The following is a 22,591-nucleotide window of genomic DNA, read 5'->3' on the forward strand; positions in this document are numbered from 1 at the left end:
AACTTAATTTGGGGCCTCCCGAATGTGTCTTTTGATCTCGTGTCCACGCGCGCATGCCAAGACAGAGGGTGGGCAGCATGGGCCAGTTGGGAGGAGTAGAAATCGCCACTACTCTAAGTAGACGCTCGCCGTCCGTGTTCCATCTTCCCCGAGGACCAACCTGTTCACAGAAATCACTATCCCACTCTTACTGTCTGTGCTGTAACGTCCTCTGCCTGGGGAGGTGGTAGAGTGGAGTGCTAAGGCCACCAGCCTTGAAGTCAGTCTACCTTGGGTTCAAATTCTGGCTGTACAATTTAGCAGCTGTGTGATCTGGGCAGATTACTTTACCTCTCTGTTTCAGTGTTCTTATCCGTAAAATGAGGAAGGCAGTACCCATCCCACTGGCATTAAATGACACAGTCCATGTAAAGAACAACACCTGGTGATTACCAACCATGAAGATGGTGGTGGTCAGCAGGAAGCCTGTGACATCGCTTAGCCCCTTGCTGTCCCTGCTCAAAGGAAGTGTCCTTTTTTAAAAACCTAGTGTTTCCCCCATACACACACACCTTCCCCCGTAGTTGCCTCCTCCTCCTCCTCCTCTTTTCCCTCTCTCTCTCTCTCTTTCTCTATTTTAGTCTTTCAAACAGAGAGTACAGACCTTGACACTAGACTTGTTTAGAAGACCTTGCTGGGTGGGTAATAAATTGTTTGAGGATGATACTGATAAGGTCTCTGGAGTACCCGTGACAGGCAAGGTTAAGGTTAGGGGTAATGACTTTCTTAAGGAAGTTTAGTTTACTGGGTGTCCTTTAGGGTTAGGCCCTCCTTCACACCCATTACCTATATAAGGGAGACAAGTGCATTCAGAGGGAAAGGGAAATGATTGTAAAACTCCTACTATGGGCTAAGTGCTCTTATATACTTGACAGAAAAAAATTCATTCCTTGACAAGCCTGATCTCCTTTGGGGAGTGGGGGGAGGGAGCCCTCTGAGAGAGGGTGAGGCACACCTGTCTCCTTCAGGTGCTCCCCTTACTGGTGGTGGCACCACCGGGAAAACTAAAAGGCCCAGCGTGTGTCTAGGTAAGAGGCAGCCTGGGATCTACCGGGGAGGGATCAGCTGGCCCCACGGAGTGGGGAGGGCCTTGAGCTGGTCTTTGAAGAATTAGGAGGATTTAGATAAGCCGGAAGGGGAGGGGGCATTCCACACTGGTTGCCCAGCGTCAGCATTGGGGCCAAAAATGGACAAAGGCATGGGGTGGGGCGGGGGGAGACGCGGCAGCCGGCAGGAAGGGCACTTGCTGGAGCATGGGCGGCTGGTTGGAGGGGGATGCGGGGTATGGGCGCCCCGCTCTGCGTCCCCGGGGAGTCCCATGGGAGGAGGGCTTGTGAGCTGGGAAGGACTGTGAAGAGTACACGAGGCAGGGGTCAGGATGGACCGGAGAGGAGGGCACTTGGAGGTGGGGAGACCTGTGAGGAGAAGCTGCAGCCACCAAGGTGTGAGGTGCTGTGGGCTTGGCCCTGGGGCAGGAGTACAGATGGAGAGCAGAGGACATGAGGCAGGCTCTGAAGATGACCTCTAGGTTTCTCGGGTGAATGACCAGAAAATAAAGCAAATGGAAGGTTGGGAGGGGCCAGCCGTTCAGAGGCAGGAGCAAGGAGGGGGAGGATTTGGGTTTGCGCCATGTTGATAGTGGTTCAAAATGCTTTTTTCTGGTTGTTTCTTTTTTGTTTACTTTTGAAGGGAAAGCAGTATTCGCTCACGGTTTTGTATCCAAAGGTTCAGTGGCTCTTTGGGGGTGAACTTTAATGGAGGGTCCTCAGGAGCAGAGAGAATTACTACCGATTGATGACTTTTTCTGGTTATTTTTAAGGTTCCAGCCATCCCTGTTCAGGCTGGAATTTCCAGGAACTGGCTGCTGCCCAGAGCCAGTTGGCCCCTCCCAGGTTCCCACTCCCTGCAGGGTGGGGCCCACGGGTGGAGGCCCCTAGGGTGGAGTCGGGTGGGTCTGTAGCGATAGGGAGGGCAGCAGGCAGAGGCAGATGAGAGGCGTGTGGCCTCACGCAGCCCTCTGGATTTGATTATGTAACGCTTCACAGAAGAGAATTGTGAGGGCTTATTCGAGGCCTGGTGAGATACGTACACAGCAGGATTAGACATTATGGGTATTTTTCAATTTATCTTGGGTTGCTTGCCCTTAAAACTAAGACACAAAATTGTGAGAGAGCATAAAGAAGGAGAACAAGGTGGAACCCTGGTAGGGAAATGATTTGAGTTTGTTATAATTTCTTTGAGAAGGGTGTGGGGTGTTGCCAACCAAGTGGCCTTGAACTTGAGATTCGACGTAAAAGTGAATGTGGGTTTTGCCAGCCCCCACCCCTGCTTTGCTGGGCCTCAGTGAGAAACACGTAGGGATTTTGCTTGGTTGTTACCTTTGCACCTGTCCTTATTTACATGCAAAATCAATTGCTTCACTTGGTCTTTCAGAAGTACAGGGTGTGGGCAGAATCTTATCTGAAGCCATGTCCTGTTTGGACAAGTTGGACTGCCTTGGCAGCTCTCCATAGGGTGGAGCAGATGGGTGGAGGCAGGAAAGTAAAATTGGGTGGCTTGTTAGCAGAGAGAGGAGAGAGGGCGGATTGTTTGCTCACTGGATCATTATATTTCATCTGAAACGAAATAATTAACTTCTTTCCCACTTACAATACACGTTCATGCAAAATAACCCATGAGGGGCAAGATTTAGAGATACTCCGTGGAGTTTTTTTCCTTTCAAGGCAGCCATAGAAGACAGAGGCAGGTGAAAATTGTGGAGTGGTATGAAAAGGACGCACTTCCAGGTAGGTGCCAGCACTCAGCTTTTCTTAAAGGAGCCTCCAGCTTAAAAATGCCTGTTGACTTCTGTTGCCTGTCCCCGTGTTTCTGGCCGGGCAGCTGCCATCGGGAGATTTTAAAGAGTTTGGGCAAAGCAATGAAGACAGAAAAGTTTCTCTGGAAAGGAAGTTTGACTGCAGGGATGTTGCTCGCCTGCCTGGCTCTCTTTATGGCTGAGAATTACACACATATGCACACACAACTTTTTTTTTCTTTTTTTCCCTGAAGTTCTTTTGGGGAGTAAAGGGTGGGGGATGTGGCATGTTTCCTCTTTTAAAAATCCAGACAGTTGGAGGAGTTTAAAAGGGGCACTTAACCAATGGTGTGCTGGTTGAGTCGTGCTGTTTTCCACAAACCCTGTACCTTGCTGAGGTCAGCCAGGAGACCAAGGTTCGCTTGGAGGGAGGCAGGTAATTTGGAGCCTTCCGTTCAGACTGGGGTGGGGGAAGATAATGTAGGGACCCCTTGAGGATCTGAGGAAAGAAATAAGGACGTGGAAAGGGGAATAAAACAGGAGATGAGAAGGGAGAATGTCAGGGGCAAGTCTTGCTGTATCCCCAGGAAGCTGAGAAGAAACCTTGCTCTGGCTCACGCTCATACTCGCACCCTCGCTGCCTCCCCCCCGCTCTGAGGAAGGGGCAGGCCGTCATCTGTAAGGTTGTTTCTGTAATAAAACACACTCCAGCTTCAAGACAAGCCACTCTCAGAAGAGGTTTGGGAACTCCCCCAGCCTCCTCTTGCGGTAAGGACCATGTGGATTTCTAAGCGTGGAGGCCCATGTGTACCCTCCGTCACACAGCGACTGTGTCACACAGCAACTGTCAGGGACTGCAGGCAGGGCTGTGTTGCTGATTCTCCAAGGTTTTAAATACATAATCATAGTTTTGCATTATTTGACCCCTTTTTTGACATCTGAAAAGTCAGAAATGTAAATGGAAGAAGTATGAAGGGAAATCCATTTCTTCCTTTTTGGCAACAATTCTGCTTTATTGGCCCTTTTCAGCAAAATAACACATTGGGAAAGATTATTTTGGCAATGGAGATGTTCCTACATATTTTTGCTTTTAAGCACCTCGATAACTTAGAATTTTTTAAAAAACAGTTTTGCCCTTTTTTTTCTTTTCTAAATGCAGTTTTGTTATCCTGGGATTGCTTAGTTTGCCTTAGAATGTATTGCTGCTAAGCTAGTTAAATATAATGTGTTTATTATTGGGAAATAGTTGTGAGAAAAATATAGAACCACATTTGGGGCCTCATCTCTGGGATACCCCACATAAAATGGTTAATAGAATTCCTGAGCTTGGTTAAAACGCTAGGTTTAAAGACGCTGCGGTTGGCACGCTGGGATTGACTGCCAGGGGCCTGGTCTCTAATCTCTGTTGCAGTGTGCCACCTACTGGTGCTATTTAAGATTGCTGCCGGTGTCGAGTAATAGATTTCCTAAGCGTTTGTGGTTTATTTAGCATTCTTTTAAAATGATGGTAATATCCCAGGAGCACTGAACTGCCCAAGGGTAACAGAGACCACCAAGTTTAGGGACCCTAATTCTTCCAGCGCTTAGGTTACTTCTCAGTTACACAGAAGGCACTTTGAAGACATTACAGTCCCTCACTTCTGATGCGAGACCAGAACCCACAAACAAAGTCAATACCAATGACAAAAGTGGTCTCTTCAGAGATACGGGTACAAAGTACAGAAACTTTTTGCAAATAAAAGCCTGGTTTATATTCATGTGTTTGATTTTCTTAAATTTGGTTCCTTTGTAGCTTACTTCTTTCACTTGTTTTTATTGAGTTTTTAATTACAGAATTAATAAACTTAAAAGTTAGCACACAGGTGTGTATAAAGCTGTGCCCCACCCTCACTCTCCACCACTCCCAGGAAGCTCTTGTTAACAGTTAGGATGTATCATTCCAGGCATTTTCTTTGCATGTTCTCCCTTTCATATTGTATGCCTATCGCCAAAAGCATAATCATTTAAAAGTCATTTCAGAAGTTACTGAAATAAGAACAAAGTGCTGTTAGACATGTAAATGGTCAGTGAGTTTGATTCTATTCATCATGATATTTGCATTTTGCACAGACTTTTTTTACTCTCCAGTGATGCATTATTTAGATAGGAGATGCAAAATGATGTATCCTAATCCTATGCTTCTTCATTTATTAATGAGAAATAGTCCTTCATCAACATTTGAATTACTTTGAGGTACAAATAAACATACCTTTGTAATTATTTTTTAACAAAAATGAATCGTGTTTCGTTAGGATCAGTGTTTTATACTAGACTTTATGTTTCTCTTAGGATTACAAGGCTTGTGAAATTCCAGTTTCCTGAAATTTGGATAAAACAAAAACTTAAGAACAATAATGATTTAAATAATGTCTTAAAATGATAAAAGTTATTGCAGGCTAATGTGTAATTCATTTCTAAATGGATTCAGTAGTCATTGCTGTAGGCATTGGACAAAGTCATTGAAAGCTATAGGAGCTAAATGCTAGAATTTAAACTGAAAGGAACTCAAGAGCCCATCATCTTAATTTATTCTATGACACAATTAGTAAAGAGTGCAAGCTAAGGCAAGGTGTGGCGACCACGCCAGCCTCACGTGACAGCTGTTGCAGTAGTGCAGTTATGAAGTGACAAGGCCTGTGAGACCTCATACAGGCTGTAGGCAACTATTAACTCTGAAACTAAATTTAGTCTGAGTTTTATTTAAGGGTGAGGGGATTGACCTCTAAGGCTAGGTATGTTAGCAAAAAGGCAAATACCAGACACGGCTCCAGAAGTAGAAACCAACAAATTTAGTGTTGTGTGTATCCCAAAATTATGTGCATATTTGTTGACATAAATAATTTAGAGGGCAAAAAGGCATGTGGGGGGTTGGGTGTTGTTTTTTAATCTTATTTGATAGACCTTAAACCTTGAGAAGTAGGTAAGGGAGGGTGGGGGTCTACATTTTACATGTGAAAAAACTTGTCCCATGGCTGGGCTAGGTGGCAGTCTGCTTGAGTCTTAAGACCACGGCTCTTGCCTTATACACCTGAGAACGTGAGTGCTTTTGTTTTTAGGATTTGCATCAAGATCCTGACTAGTGTAGCAGATGAATCTGGAAGAGTGAATTCAATTCAGAAGGCTTGGTGAGGGGGACTGTAGCCGGATAGCCAGCCATGAATCGGGGCTGCTAAATTATCTGACCTCACTGATGTAAGCAAGAGATTTCACATCTTTTATTTATGGTCCACTGTGGGGCACTGGACAATAATTCTTAGAATCATGTCCATCCATACAGCCGCTAGGCTGGGAACTGGTTAATAGATCCTAAGACACAAAAGCGTTTTCATCCTTCATTATGAAATCATCTATTTTTCACTGGCTTGTGGGGTTTGTTCTTCCTGGGGTACATAAAAGGGAGGCAGCACCATTCAGTTGAGCAGCCTAGTATCGAATTGTGTTTATAAATTATAGTATGTCCTGTGATGAAGGAAAATAGAATTTTGAGGTTGGCCTGATGAGTTATTGATGAAATTCATGTGTTGGCAGGAGATGTAGAAGAGGCTTCAATGAAGCAATGAAGTATGAGAACTACACAATACTACGTCCACAATTGTATGAGAAGATATCCTAGCATAATCCATATAGCATAGACTCAATAAACTATAGGATTCCTATTGTGGAGGTGGGGGCAAGGGGTTTTAACACTGAAACACAGAAATTAACCCAGAACCCAGACCTCTGCAACTTCTTCGTGTAGAACTCAATCTAGAAATTTTTCACTTTGCCCCCCAAACCAAGGTGATCTATAAAGGTCTTACCTCTAATCAAAGTGCTAAACACTAAAACCAACTTTGGATAGTAAGTGCCTGAAATAGGTTTCTGACAATCAATCTAGCAGCTGGACAGTGATTCTGTAACCTTGTGAAATGCAGTTGAACATTGAGGAAACTGAATATTTTGTCCTGTGAGGAAGTGTAATAGTTGGCTTGATTGTAATTTAGAGTTAGAAGTAGGCTAGTATAGAACACAGAAGAAAACAGAGAGATAACAAGCAGAGAAAAATAGAAGAGAAGCACAGGACAGGATCAAGGTGGACATTTCCTTTACATTAGGCCAATTTCCTAATTAGGAGAAATTGGAATGAAAACAAGCTGATTTTCTCCATATGTGAAAAGTGCTTAGAAAACAATAAGAAATGGCCCGGGGACTGGGGGAAGCCTCAAGACTTGAGTAGGCATTTCTCAAAAGAAGTCTAAATGGTCAATAAAGATGAAAAAAAAATGAACTTCAATAATCAGATCAACTTAAAATAAAATAAAAATAATTTGCCATTTTGAGACTAACAAATTGGCAAAGTTTTTATTTTTTTTAAGTTGTTGAAATTTTGGAAAATGGCTTCTATTTTATTAATGAAAATAATAGAGCATCTTTGTTGGATAATACATCAGATGCTTTGGAAAATATATGCACTTCTTACCCAAGAATTCTCCTTCATAAAATTTATCCTAAAAATAGCTGAAGGATGTACAGGAAGATGTAAGTATAAAGAGGCTCGTTGCTGCTTGTAATGGAAAATTTAGAAGGAACCTAAGTGCCAATAAAAAAGGATAAATTAACTGATCTGTTCACACTGTATGGCACAGTTAATTTGATGGTATGGAACCATACTTACTGAAAAAGAAGCATTTTCACAATAATTGTTAAGTGAAATGAAAGGTACTAAATAGTGTGTAAATTATGGTCCCATTTAAAAAGAGGAGCCCTGAGTGGTGGCTCACACCTGTACCCCAGCTATTCAGGAGGCTGAGGCAGGAGGATCACTTGAGCCCAGGAATTCAAGACCAGCCTGGGTGATATAGTGAGACCCCCATCTCAAAAAATAAAAGAGAGGGTTTGTTACCATAAAGATTTTAATGATGTTTGCTTCCAGGTTTTCTTTTTGCTTGTCTTTTTTCCCCTGATTTTTTTGTAATGAACCTGGGGGAAAGGAAAGGTGTTTAACAATCTTATGTAATGTGAACTTCTGGTGAGTTACACAGCAATCCTAAGCAAGCTTTGGTGCTGAGAAGGGGCTGTACATACTGTTCCAGAAATGTCAGGGTTTATGTTTTTGAGTTAGAAATGCCAGTTGGCTCTCATCTGGTTATGACCATGGGGTCTGGTTTTAATTATATAAAATGGCCTCTTTCATAGGTAAAGGAAGCAAATTCCAGCCATTCCAGGGACTGAGTGGAGAACGGGTCAGAGAAGGAAGGTGGAAGAGTATTATATTTTATTTTTGCCAGTTTGTATTTAAAGGAACCTTGAGATTGAAATGTTGACCTTGTTCTGTTTTCTAGGCCCAACACCAGAGCACCCTAGAAGGTTTAACTGAAAGAATGCTCATGTTTGACCCAGTCCCTGTCAAGCAAGAGGCCATGGACCCTGTCTCAGTGGTAAGTTTTCCAAGATTGAATACCTTTCCTTGTTTCTTCTAAGGGATGGTAACATTATTGTGTATCGTGTTACTCCTTAAAGTTACTCATCACTTGGCAGGCATTTCATAGGCAAATCTTTTCTCAAAGCCCCTAGTAGTAAGTGAGATAAATACTCTCCTACCAACTGTGTGCCTTCAATGAGTGGGATCCGCACTTCCTTAAGTCTTGTGCCCACATCCTCAAGGTACCATCAGCACAGAACTCAGACCAGAATCCAGTCGTGACAGAAGTCAGTTTACAAAAACTCTGCAGCCCTTCTATGTGTAAAAATATATTAAGAATAAAATGATTTGCTTAAAAACCGTTGACAGTAGGCATGTGGAGCTGTGGCTCTGCGAGGGAGGACTGAGGCAAAGCCAGCACGAGAAAGGACTTGCGGTGAGGGTGGAAGCTCGTTCGCTTGGAAGAGTCTGTGGCCAGGTGGGAATTATAGTCACTGTCCTTTTCAACACTTTAGTGCTAAGCTAGCCCCTCTTGTGAGCCACGCCACTAGATACTTCTCCAGGTGTTTATATAGGTACCACAGGAGTGCCATGGAGGTGAGACATGGTGACAAAGGAAGCGTCTGACTTCAGAGCAGGGAGTGGTGAGACTTGAGGGGATCTGCTCTGTTGAATATTGAATAACAAGGCAGGGCTCCCCCTCTGCCTTGCTCTTTTCTTCCACGGGCTTGGAAAATATTCACAATGGGAAAAAGTTGGCCTGAGTTGTGTATCTGAAGGTTGGTAATGACACGCTTGCAAAATTAGATCATCCTTATGCATTGCCTGTGGAGGTTCCTGCCAAAAATGTTCAGACAAGACTCGGGGGTCACTCCGAGGCCCTTGGAACTGAGTTGCCATGGATATTACTAAGCCAGTGAAGTGTCCACCAGTATCTGTAATGAAAAGTTAAGTCAGACAGGCTATAAGGAAATAACATTTACATTCCAGCATGATAACTGGATAACCAAGCGTCTGAATATGATAATAACTGAGCATTCAGAATTTTGTTAATCAAAAAAATAAATTTACTTTTACTGTTACTCAGTGCTGTCATCGTATTCATGTACACCCTCCAACTGTTGCATGATCATGTTGGAGGAAAATGAAGGTACACAATTTCCCCATTAATTTATCCTTGGAATATGAATAAGTTTTTAATACTGGAGAATATGATTGATTTTATAAATGATTCAGAACCATCAGTGATGCATTTTACTATTCAGTGTACTTCCAATGCTTCCAGTCAAGCATGAAAATATGGCTTGAGAGCCTTATTTAAAGCTAAAATGAAGATCCACATTGCTAAGTTGGAATGATATAATTAAGTGCAAGGAAATGCACTTAACTGAAGAAATGGGAAATAAAATGAATTGGAAATAACTGTTAAACTTGTAATGTTGTAACTTGTATTGGTACATGAAGTTAAAATATGTAGAAGCATTTTTTGCCATTAATGATCTTTTTCTCCATGCACTAGTTTTCAACTTCAGCTGACACTTACAGAATTCAATTAGTTTCACCAAAAGTTAGCGTTGGTCCATACAGTGAAGGTTTTTTAAAATCTTAATGTGTGAAACCTCAGTTAACAGAAATATTTGAAGAATAGGGTATTATAATTTTTTTTTTTTTTGAGACAGAGTGTCACTTTGTTGCCCTGGCTAGAGTGAGTGCCGTGGCGTCAGCCTAGCTCACAGCAACCTCAAACTCCTGGGCTTAAGCGATCCTACTGCCTCAGCCTCCCGAGTAGCTGGGACTACAGGCATGCGCCACCATGCCCGGCTAATTTTTTCTATATATATTTTAGTTGGCCAGCTAATTTGTTTCTATGTTTAGTAGAGACGGGGTCTCGCTCTTGCTCAGGCTGGTCTCGAACTCCTGACCTCGAGCGATCCACCCGCCTCGGCCTCCCAGAGTGCTAGGATTACAGGCGTGAGCCACCGCGCCCGGCCTGGTATTATAATTATTTTACTTAAAAACATTAAATAAAAAGCTTTTGTTTCCACTCTTCATCTTCAAATTTCATCTTTCCTACCTTCATAGACAAAGTGTGTTGAACCTAATTTATTATTCCTTTTTATTATTATTTTTGGTGGAGATGGGGTCTGTCTATGTTGCCAGGTGGTCTCAAACTCCTGGCTTCAAGTGATCCTGCCAACTCAGTCTCCTGAGTAGCTGGGATTATAGACTCAAGCCACCGTGCCCATCATTTTTATTTTTAATTCAGTCTTTGATCTGAAAGTCAAAGTCTTTGGCTATTCAAGTCAATGTTGTAAACATTAAGGCATCATAGGGCATTTGAAAAAAAATTTAATTCTACAAATGAATAAAAATATTTTACAGTAACTGACCCACTTTTAAAAGGATAGCACAGCAAAAACAATGTTTGTTTGGTATTTAGTTATAGCTTAGAGAAAGTGAGGATGTGCCATTTCTCTCTTACCAAAATACAAGCCCTTCATACCATTCTCTGCTAAACTTGCACTTTGTTAAAATTTGCAAGAGTGGGGAGCAGAAAAGACCCTCCCCAGGTCTGTGCCTTGAATCTCTGCTACTCACTCTCCACACAGTGTTGGCAAAATCACCATCACCTCTCTGAGCCTTCTTTTTTTAAAATTTTGTCAAAAATGAACATGTATATAAAATGCACATGTAAAGAAGTTGTTTTGACTATTTCCAAAAAGGTTGAAAATTAAAGGATTTAATTCAAGGAGTAAAAAAGAATTGTAAAAAGAAAAACCCACAAAATTTTTTAAATAGTAAATAGTCTTGATTTTTTTATTCCTATTAAAAGATTATTTTGGAACAAAGTTTGTTCCTTTTTTTTTTTTTCTGTTTTTAATGAAAATTGTCATTTAACAGGCTCCTTACAGATAGAGAAGAATCAGTAGTTTGCTCCATTCAAACAGAAACTTTTCTTGACTTTTCTGAGCTTGGTAGAAACTTTGGTTTGCATAGAGGAGCATGCTATCCGCTGTTTCCAGAGTGTGTGTTTATAAATGCACCATGCCTTTCTGCTCTTGGAACCCCACCCTTGGATGAAGATTCCTTTGACTTGCCCTGTCATGGACGTGTACTTTTTTCATATTGGTGAATAGTGAAGTAGAAACTTCATCCATGTGTCCTTCAGTCACACCATCCACTTAATAATATGTCTTGTAATGGAAAACTCAACCGAAGTATTTCTAATAAAATAAGAAACTCTTGTAACTCTCACTTTAGCATAAAAAGTTTATTTAGAGCTTTGGGAAATTTTCCAAACCCTGTGTCTTTTTCTCCATCACAATTACAGTCTTTTTTTTTTTTTTGAGATTCAAAAGAATTGGTATTATCCTCAGCCCTCATGCTGCAAGAGTGTGTTAATTCACTTTGTGCATTCATCAAGTATTTACCGAGCACCTGTGCGAGGCCCGTGTCTCACGTGTCAGTGAGAGCACAGCGGCAGTCAGCCAGTGAATGCACACTGTGTAGAGGTGTGAACGTTGGAATGCATGTTACAACAGAAGGAAGGAACTTTTTCTTAATAGCAGATCATTTTGAAAAGTAAACTCATTACCATCCCTAGTGGGGGCGGGGAGGAAGGGGCAGCCCCCTGGTGTGTCTGGCCTTCGTGCTGCTGCGTTCTAGGATGCAGGTGTCCTGAGGTCGCAGTATGCACGGAGGCCATTGGATGTCCATCCGTGGTGAGAGGCACGTTTTCTGCATCATCACCACTTGCCTTTGGTTTTGGTTTCAGGTGGGTACAGCTTTGCTTACTTGCACTGCTTCATTAGAAGCTAGGAATGATCTGGAACAGAGCGGGTGTGACTGTTTCCAGAGTGTACCCACCCAAGGCACATGCCCTGATCAAACCCTGTGTCGGTCCTTACACTGTGGAGAACCAGATTATTGCACGCTGTTGCCATAGCTCATGTGCTCCACCCAGATAAAGTAAATCTGTCTTATAGAAGGTTCTGGTAAACACAGCTATTAAATTTGCCAGTGAGCTGGTTTGAAGGAACACATTTCTTTATCCTTTTGTGAGACAGGTGGACTAGAAATAGTTTATTATGTACTCAGAGTTAGGTGTCTATATCTAAAATGTGTCTCCCTACCTTTAGCCTTGAACCTTACAATAAATGCATTCCCCAATATAGGGGATAGCGGCATTCCTTTGAGAGCAAACTATCAGCAAACTAATATTTCTGTGTCACTTTCTCTTTCTTAATGGCTTGAGAAACCTGAGAATATTATTAAATTTGCAAATCACTTAGGTTCTAAATTCCTGCTTTCCTTACACTCACCCCATGGATAGAAAAATCCAGCCATGACAGCAATAAAAGTGTGTCCTCATTTTGCTCCCCATTTAGCTGCCAAAAACTATTGGCATTAAAATCTAGGTCATAGGGAGGTCTTGGAAGAATAAGGCTGAAAATAAGGAAGAAGCTACATTTTAGTTGAGTAGAAATAATGCTGCCTCCCATCTCCTGAAGTTTTGTTTTTTGCCCTTTAGAGAATTATAGAAAGCATGCTAGACTTTAGAACTAGGAGAAATCTTTCTCCCCCTTTTATTTGATTATTTCCTAAAACTCTCATTGTATATAATTTATAATATTCTTTGTTAATGAACCTTGTGCTGCTTTTAATAGTGCCTATTTTAATATTTAAATTTAAATCAACTTAATATTTAATATTAATGTTGCTGTATGTTTTGCACATTGCACCTTATGTTACACTATGTGTGCCTGGCTCTGAAAAAAGATAGAAATGGTCTTCATTTGATCCTTGATACATAAATCAAAGCTGTTTTTATATATACTTTGTATTTCCTGGCTTTATATCCTTCATGTCCTTGTTTTTAAGCAGTATTAGTAGTGAAAATTCTTTTTCCTCCCTTTAAGTTGAACTTTAGCATATTTATTTTATATCTCTCATTTAGAGTCTTGCTATTCAAATAGGTGGTCTGTAGCCCTTTGGGCCACTCTCCAGTAATTCAAAGTCTGCATTTTAACAAGAGCCCCAGATGAATGCACGTGCACAGTAACGTTTGAGAAATCCTGGTTGAGCAGCAAAGCCCACAACAGTGAGCATCTCTTGACTACGAAGGGGCTCCTAGGACAACTCGGTTGTCAGGCATTATGTTCAGCTCATGACATAGGTTATCTCAGCACCTTGCAGCCTCCTGGAAGGGGGTCCGAAGTGCCACCTAACAAGCTCGCTGTGTCCTCACAGCACCTGCACTTCTGATCGTTTACTTTTCTTGCCTTCTTTTATGGAATTGCTTTTTTAACATAATAAATTTATTTTAAAGAGGAACTTTATATCACTACTGTAAAAAAAATGTGTATCAGGGATTTTTAGCACGTTCAAATAAACACACAAATATTTTGAAGTAGTGTATGTTCTTTCCGTGCCCCACGTGTGTACTGCCAGAGCGGTGTACACCACGCTGCGGGAATCCCTGTTCTAGGAGCTTACACAGATCATAACAATCTGGAGAAAGCAAGGACAGAAGAAAACAAAACATGTAATCTTAACAATGAGAAACTGACATCAAAACCAGATGAAGTTACGTAATAAAAAGTGTGACTGCCTGGGGCCCTGTGCCCTGGCACTCCCGCTGCTCAGGAGGCCTGGAGGAGCAGCACCAGGCACCTGGAATTTTAAAAATAGCACAGGTGATTCTGATGCATAACCCGATAGATTCTCCCAGTCTGGGCCCAGAGAGGAAAGGGTCTGACCTCAGTAGTAATCCAGTCAGAACCACTGCTACCCCACAGTTGTCTACACGCACAGTGGTGGGCACTGGAGGAGCCAGGGAAGCTCAGAAATCAGTAGTGCTGGTTGTATCCCGAGTTGCTAGTGCGTCCCAGTCATAAATGCGTAGGTTTTTAGAGCTGGAAGAGAGACACAGCGTGTTACTTATCACTGTCACAGTAAAACACTCAGGTACAAATAATTTTCTGCAAGTAAGCGTGGCATGTTACCACTAAAAATTTGTTCCCCTAAAATGCCTATGAATATAGAAAATGGCTTATGTTGAGTTTAATTTTTTAAAAATTAAACATGCTTCTACAAAAAAGATGTAACCAAAATACAGCAAAATTTTAGTTAAGGAATAGACATAATTTAGGTGAATTCCATGGTCTAGGATAGTGTGAAATTATTGTTGTTATATTTAAAGCTGGTAGGTGAAAGTTATGGTATGCTGATATGACAAGAGAGGAAGGTATTGGAAGATAAATTAGGTCACTTTGGAACAGGTCTTAGATTTGGGATGAGACAGACCGTTTCGCCTCCTCCAGTGTCTCGTGAGGCTGCCTCCAGCCTTGTTTGATGTGTGAGCGGCAGGGCATAGAGGGGTGAAGACTGGGCCTCAGCTTCGGAGTGAGTGGCTCCAAGCGCCATGTTTCCTCATGTGAGTCATGTCACGTGGATCATTTACAGTTCTGTGTCGTCCACAAATTTGGAAATCAACTCATCATCTACAGCTTCATCCAGATTATGAATAAGACCAATGAACAAGTTAGGGCCACGGACACAATTGCCGTAGTGAGGGTGGCCTTCAGTACAAAGGTGTGTAGGGAGACTGACCCTCCTGGTTTGCCTGCGACTGAGGAGTTAGCTGGGATGTGGGACTTTGAATGCTAAAACCAGGACAGTGCCGTGCAAACTGAGATTGCTGGCCACCCTAGGTGTGGATCGTCAACTGCTGTAGCCCATCGCAAGGTACTGTCATGCAGCCCCATGTCTCTCCATGGTACACAAGCCCTGCTGAGGTTGGACACGCTAAAGCTGGAGAGCATTTCTTGCCAGCCAAGAGCCCCATCCGAAAAGCAACAGGTTAGTTTTGCTCAGCTGATTCTTGGTGAACTCCAACTCTGATTCCTAACGAAAAAGGCCACGAGCCTGTGTCGTCGCCTGTTGTAGAATTTTGCCAGGTATCAACCTTAACATTTGACATGGGAGTCACCTTAGAATTAAATTTCAGCTTTTCCTTGTGACACAGGAGCCACTAAGGTCAAGTATGTATCTAAATCTAAACTGCTTTTTAAAGCCCATGTAATTACAAGTGCCTTGTTACATCTTTTTGTCTTAATTCATGTTTCAAGCAAATGCACTTGCTTGGCTGTTTACATTTTTTTCTCTTTCCGATAGTCCTACCCATCTAATTACATGGAATCAATGAAGCCCAACAAGTACGGGGTTATTTACTCTACACCGTTACCTGATAAGTTCTTTCAAACCCCGGAAGGCCTGCCCGGAATACAGATGGAGCCGGTGGACCTCACAGTGAACAAGCGGAGTTCACCGCCTTCGGCTGGTAATTCTCCGTCCTCACTGAAGTTCCCGTCCTCACACCGGAGAGCCTCTCCTGGCTTAAGCATGCCTTCTTCTAGCCCGCCGATGAAAAAGTACTCGCCCCCTTCTCCAGGCGTGCAGCCCTTCGGCGTGCCGCTGTCCATGCCGCCAGTGATGGCAGCTGCCCTCTCCCGGCATGGCATACGGAGCCCGGGGATCCTGCCCGTCATACAGCCCGTGGTGGTGCAGCCCGTCCCCTTCATGTACACGAGCCACCTCCAGCAGCCTCTCATGGTCTCCCTGTCGGAGGAGATGGAAAACTCCAACAGTAGCATGCAAGGTAAATCCTACCACGGCTCTGTGCCGCTGCACGCGCTTAGTAGGCTGGGTCTTCTCCAGGTGGCCTGGGTGAGGAAGCACAGGGCAGGAGCTGTTGAACTCTTCAGAGGATTCCTCGTCCGCCTAAGGCATGGCCTTTTTTTTTTTTTTTTTGAAGTGTTGATATTGGAAGAGCTCCCCAAAGTCAGGCTGTTTAATACCAAGATGATTGATTACTTTCACTGTATGATTGTCAACTTGGGGATGCAAAGAATCTTGAATTTTATATTGCTTTATTGGATACCAACATAGTTCTCAGTACAAAAGGTGTTTAATAAATACTTTTTGATCATGGCGATAATAACAAATGGCTATCAAAAACCACCTTATTTACCAGCTGGTCATAGACAGAGGACTAAGGGATTGAAACGAAAGAACCAAAAATCATAAGGAAGAACCATTTTGGGGGCTGTGTCTTAGAAGTCCAGGTCCTCGTTTGCTGCTTGTTGGCAAAATAATGGCCGGGAGAGACAAGAATCCTCCGCAGATTCATTCCTGCTGTGATTTTGTCAAAGGCAAATAAAGCTCACACCTCAGTGTTATAGATAGGAGCTCTGCAATAAACTTAAAAGTTGAAATTGGTAAATTGTACACAGAGTGACTTTTCTATTTTTATTTTTTAGTACCTGTAATTGAATCCTATGAGAAGCCTATATTACAGAAAAAAATTAAAATAGAACCTGGGATCGAACCACAGAGGACAGATTATTATCCTGAAGAAATGTCACCCCCCTTAATGAACTCAGTGTCCCCCCCGCAAGCATTGTTGCAAGAGTAAGTATATTTAGGTCTGCCTGGCACTTGCGTGGCAGCACGCGTCTCGGGACCTGGAATGGCAGCACAAGGTTTCAAATGCGTGATGTGGTGTTTGGCCACGAACGCCCTGTTGTATGTGGCAGCCACTGGGCAGTGGCCCAGGACCACGAGTCAAGATGGGAGAAGCTTTCCAAAAACAATGTGCTCTCTGTTAGTCCGACAGCATTATGACAGATTATGTCAACTTTTCAGTGAATTAGTCATCCACGATTTTGTACCTTTCCACATAAATCATTTTTATTTTTTTCATCCTTCCTGGTTATGTATGCATAGTTTTCCTGTGATCAGAACCCTTGCATAGATTGAATTTGGTGTTCCAGGTATTCTGCTCAACCTTGGATGATGAAAAGTTTTCATGTGGACACATATAGTCCTCTCAGTTGTCAATTCTAATCTAGTACATTGTTTCTATCATGGAGAATGTCTTTAATCAAAAACTTTAGGCCAAGCAGAAGCCCAAGAGAGACACTCCAAAACAAGTCCTGTAAACAGTGGTGGTAACAGCAAGCTGTCCGTGTAGCTCAGAGGAGCTCAGATTGGAAGAACCCTTTGTTCTCTGGTCTTTTGAATCACACCTGCCCCCGGAGAGCTCAGTCTCCGGCACAGTTGCCGTCTGCTGGGAAGCTTGCGCTGTCTGCTCAGCACCCAGGCACTCGAACGGTGGTTTGTTCCAGGTCTAACATGCTGTAATGTGTTGGTACCACACGTAGGTTAAATGCCATTCATGGGGTCTGCCACTGTAGGTAACCTTGACGTCTACCAGTGATCACGCTGGGTTTGTAGTCACTAAGATGGGCCTTTGGATCCAATAAGGATCCATTCCTGCCCTCCACCATTTGCATGACCTGGGGCTAGACCCTTAATCTCGCTGCCCCCATTTCCTCTCCTCTTTGTTTTCATTATTTATTGTAATTTTTGTTATTATAATTGTCTTGGGTTATAGTGCTTCAGCACTGGGCTTGGTGGCCACTTCCTCATACAAAGGCAGCGGTTGCTGTCCTTGCAGGGCCCCTTCCATGGTCCTCCCACGTCACCTTTTCTCCGATTTGAATAAACCATCCGCCCACCTTTCTGCTTTGTCTTCTCACCCCTCTACCTCGGACGATTAACTCTGCAGCAGGACGCGAATCCTCCGGTGTGGGAACAGCTATTTTCTGATAACTTCAGATATATCCTAGTTGTATCCACGTTCAGCTTGGGTAGGTGCCCTCATAGTAGCCCAGGGATTAATTGTCCACTGCACCGAATCATATCCTTTTTTCCCCATTGTCGTATGCTCCCTGATAGATGAGTGACTCTTCTGGCAGCAGCAGCGGGGAGGGAGAGAGTGTCTGCAATGTGCATCATCACTGTTCACAATTGCGTAGTGCCCTCCTCCCTCAAAAAAAAAAAGAAAAACTTCTTCAAGTGTTTTCAAAGGAATTATTTTATTCCTCCACAACAACATGTGGGAGTCAGAGCAAATGAAGAACTGAGGCGCCAAGATGTTAGGTGACTCGCCTGTGATCACCTGTCACAACTGAGCGGGTCTCCTGGAGCTGCTTTCGGATTAGTGCTTTTCGTGCCATCTTGCCATTCTGACTGCTCCTGCTCCCAGGTGAAAGAAAACAAAGTGGCTAAACAAAATGGACACATCTTACAGGCAGAGTGGTCTCTCTTTTTTTCTTTTCTTTTCTTTTTTATGAAGAGGGGTATCTCTGGCAAGGTAACTAGGAACATGCCATGTACTTATAGTTGTTCCCGCTCAGGCAATTAAAAAGATGCCATAAAACTAAGTAAACCCAAGGGCCTACATAGGGAGGATCCACTGACTGGGAAAGTGTCATCCCCAAGTCCAGGTTAATGCGAATGACAGCGTAGAACATTACAGAAGATGGCTTCTCTCCGGTAGCCACTGTGTGTCTGTAGAAGATCTGAAGGCAATATTCTACGCTCTGAATTCTGCTAAAAAGAAAATTCTTTTTTCTTTCCTATTTTAAGTAATGTTCTTTTGGTGATCTTAAGCTCCAGTAGTTTTTAATGATTAATGAGTAATATGCTTATTTTAGTGCTGACCTAAGAATGCATTTTGTTCCTCAAAAAAAAAAAAAAAAAAATTCAGCAGATGAGCCACAACTGGGACATGTACTCTTTTAAGTAGCTCTCTCACAGATGTGCTTGAGTAATGTCTTGGAGTGTGCCCAGTAGCAGCCCACGTAGGAAAGCAGCTAGCCAGGAAAGAGTCGCTTGAAACTGGGTTCCTCCGACCACTGCAGTGAGGCAGCCCCAATACTGTCTGCCTCGGGAAACCCTTCCTTCCCAGAGGCAGACTTTAAAGGGCAGCTTTGAAATCCATTTGCTTGGCCATGGTGTTATAGCTGTAGAATTATTTTTAAAGGCACTCAAAGGTATATTGAATTCTAAAAATGGGTTATATATTTACATATGTGAAAATGTATTTAGAACAAAAAGCTTGAGGATCAGATTTCCCTATTTAGCTGTGTATGAATTGTAGCTTAACTCAAAACACAGTGACAGGTATCGGATATTTAGAAGCTGTTCTAACTTCTTGGTTATAATGGTCCCAAACTACCTTTTTTAAAAATGAGGGGTGAGACCAAGAAGTGTAAGAACCCAGGACTCTTCCCTAGCCTCGGCCTGAACCAGCAGGCTCTTCAGAGGTGAGCTGCTAACCACTCTCAGAGTGTCACTACTTTCAAGGTAGACAGTAACTCAAGGAGAGATTCCCTAGTCTGGGGACATCCCCAGAAACTCCTCATGAAATTAAACAACTGTAGGATTTAAAGTTCCAAATGGGTAAAGCATTTCTGAGCTTCAGAATATTCACAGCTCCCATTTAGTGATTTTACAGACGTTGTTCTTAAGTGCACTGTGCGCGTCACTCACAGCGCCATTGCCATCATCCCCATGTTATAGAAAAGACACTGCGACACAGAATAAGGTCCCTGCCCAGGACCGACCAGAGACTGTCAGTGCCAGAGCTGGGATTTCAAGGTAGAGCCCACAGCCTTTCAGCATACCTTTACATGTGAAGTAAACAGCTGGAAAAAGCAGTTATAATTATGACACAGAAACCATTAGATTCCCAACCCACAAAATCCCATAATTGGGAGGGATTTCTCAAGTGGTCTGAGACAAATACTCTCGAAATATCCCAGAGATGTAGGAGAGTATTTAGTTAATCATTAAATGTCTTGCCCAGTATTTTATTTCCTGACGTTCTCTTAATGAAGAGGAAACATTTTCATTAGATGGCATTAAGGTTGAAAGTTAAAAATAAACCGGTAGCTTTTTTCTTTTTATTGAAGAATTTTAAGTGAATAATTCAGCCTTATAAAAACTGTCCATAAACTCTCACTTCTGTTTTCCCTGTTTGCACATATATATAATTGAAGTCCGTGTTCTTTTTTCCCCTCTCCTCACTATTTCCTGTTCACTTGTCCACGTGTCTAAACTTCGCTATTTTATCCATCTGTACCCCTTTTCCAGACAGCAGGGTAGGAAAGTAAAGTGGAACACAAAACTGACAGTTTTTCTTTGCTCAAAATAAAGCGTGAGAATTACGGTCACTTAAAATAAACACACCTTTTATTCTATTTCTCATCACTCCTTAGCATGCCTGAAAAAGTTATTGACAAGGGATGTGCATTCAAGTTTTTACCAAGACAAAAATGCAAATTTCATTTCAGAGGCTCTCCTTTGATTTTTATGGCTCAATCTTATTATCTTTTTTTTATTTTTAGCCTCACAAACTGGAGGGTTTACTCTCATGAAATTCTTTTTTCCTTTTCACCAATCTTTTCTTCCCATAGACAGCTGGACAAAACATTCATGTATTATTTGGAACATTGTAGGAGCTGTAGATTCAAATTCGAAAGAGAAGTCTTTGATTACACTTGCAGCCCAGCTGCATGTGCATTCACTGCATCCAGTGATTAGTCTGTAGGAAAAGTGGGTGAGCAGATGAGAACATTTCAAGTCCTTGCATCAATCAGAGGGGAAGCCTGAGGCAACTTTGCAGGCTTCCCAGCACTTCCCCATCCACGTTCTCTCTCTGCACCTTTCTTTCTGGAAAAGAGAAAGCTCCTAGTAATGGTGTTTAACAGGATTTGACTTCAAATCCGCCCTGTGAGAGAAATCAAGGGAGGGAGAATGTCACGTGTCCCCTGGGGGAGCCAGAGTCATGGGTGGCTGCTAGCACTGGAGTTCTCCCTCGTGCAGGAATAATAGTGACTGTGAAGATAGCAAAGCCAGCTTTTTTTTGAAGAGCCAGCATTTAAAAATTAAATGTGAATTGGTAGTCTCTAAGACTCCAACTAAATACCAGTTATGTAAAGGATAAAATACAGGTACATCTTACAGTGTGGTTGCCTGAGACTCAGGAATTTGACCTTTCGCAATTCCCCTAAAGAACAATAATGAAAAGGAGGACCTGTGAAAAGATACAGTGTTCAGCATTGCCTCGTACCGCGAGACTCCAGATAGGCAAATGTTTACTGAGGGAAAGAGCCTCTCTAGCACTTGGCACCCCCTCTAGCATAGCAGCCGACCCTTCCTGCTGTCCTTACTTATCTCCATGTCTGTCTCCCCTAGAGTGTGAGCTCCTCGAGGGCAGGAACCCTGTTTTTATTCATCTTTGTGTCCCGGTGCCAAGCACAGTGCCTGGCTCATGGTAGGTGCTCACTAAATGTTTGTTGAATGAATATAGCAGTGCTTCTTGGGTTGATGAGCTAATTTCTTTTTGTTTATTTTGTTGGGTTTTTTGTTTGTTTGTTTTGCCCAGTATCGTTAATGCTTTTAGTAGACTGAAGAAAGGGAAGAGCCTTCTCAACATTTTATATTTAACCTTGGCTTTCGTAGGAATCATCCTTCAGTCATAGTGCAGCCTGGGAAGAGACCGTTGCCTGTGGAGTCCCCGGATACCCAGAGGAAGCGGAGGATACACAGATGTGATTATGACGGATGCAACAAAGTGTACACTAAAAGCTCCCACTTGAAAGCACACAGAAGAACACACACAGGTATTAGACTGCATTCCTCTTTCTTAAGAAGTATTAGAATGGAATGCTAAAGATGAAAGTTCTGGCTTTCAAAGGTTATTATAATAAGAGTTTTTCGGGCGTCTTGAAAGTTATCCTAGTCATCTATGGATATCTCTATTGGTCTTAAAGAGTGAAGGTTTTGGTAAGTTAGAATAGGTTGAAAGCAGTCCACATAACAAGGTCCCTCACAGTCACAGCTCTGCACTCCAGTAAGGGAGGGAGAGCGGGATGGAACCTGCGCTGCCGGAACAGAGAAGAAAGTGCTGTAACTGTGGAGGATGTGGCCTTCATAGGAGCTATTGTTTAACATACGTACATTATCAATTCCTGAGAGCAAAGAACTGTTCTTTATGCAGAACAAATACATGCAGCAGTTTAATAGAAATGGAATCCAAATAGAAGATTATCCTTGAAAGAAAGGAAAGTGAAGAAATTTGGGTGATTTTTGTCTCCTGAAATGGAGGGGACTCCTGTGTCATCATCTGCCGTATTTGTTTTAGGGTATCTTCCACCTTGCCTGGTATTGAATATGGAGAGTGATTAGCCAGGTCATACAAGAATTGTTACAGGGGTGAAGCAAACGTGAAATTGTTCTTACTGCCTCTGAACATTGTAGCAAAACATCTTAGGGAATCACACAAACACGTTACTAGCCTGACTGACGGCAGTCAGAATCGGGGATTAGTGTACAGTAGGCTCATCTCACTCCAGACTCTTAGATGTGACATTTTAGTCCGACAGCAACTTGCCTCTGTGTACATT

General features: G+C 42.6%; 1 protein-coding gene across 4 annotated transcripts in view; it reads left to right on the forward strand.

Annotated features, from left to right (window-relative positions):
- The window catches only part of KLF3 (Kruppel like factor 3), a 34,611-nt gene that overhangs the window by 6,901 nt on the left and 5,119 nt on the right, over positions 1–22,591 (forward strand). The window contains exons 1-5 of one of the 4 annotated variants that reach the window (XM_045550520.1): positions 1,310–2,825; positions 8,194–8,289; positions 15,450–15,933; positions 16,595–16,745; positions 21,648–21,808. In XM_045550520.1, coding sequence (XP_045406476.1) covers positions 2,805–2,825; positions 8,194–8,289; positions 15,450–15,933; positions 16,595–16,745; positions 21,648–21,808 — 913 coding nt within the window. In that variant the 5' untranslated portion in view covers positions 1,310–2,804. Of the gene's footprint in view, positions 1–1,309; positions 2,826–5,262; positions 6,065–7,688; positions 8,109–8,193; positions 8,290–15,449; positions 15,934–16,594; positions 16,746–21,647; positions 21,809–22,591 lie in introns of those variants that run through there. The other 3 variants (XM_045550522.1, XM_045550523.1, XM_045550521.1) reach the window with 3 other exon arrangements.

Source organism: Lemur catta, chromosome 4 (genome assembly GCF_020740605.2).
Source record: "Lemur catta isolate mLemCat1 chromosome 4, mLemCat1.pri, whole genome shotgun sequence".
NCBI classification, from domain to species: domain Eukaryota; kingdom Metazoa; phylum Chordata; class Mammalia; order Primates; family Lemuridae; genus Lemur; species Lemur catta.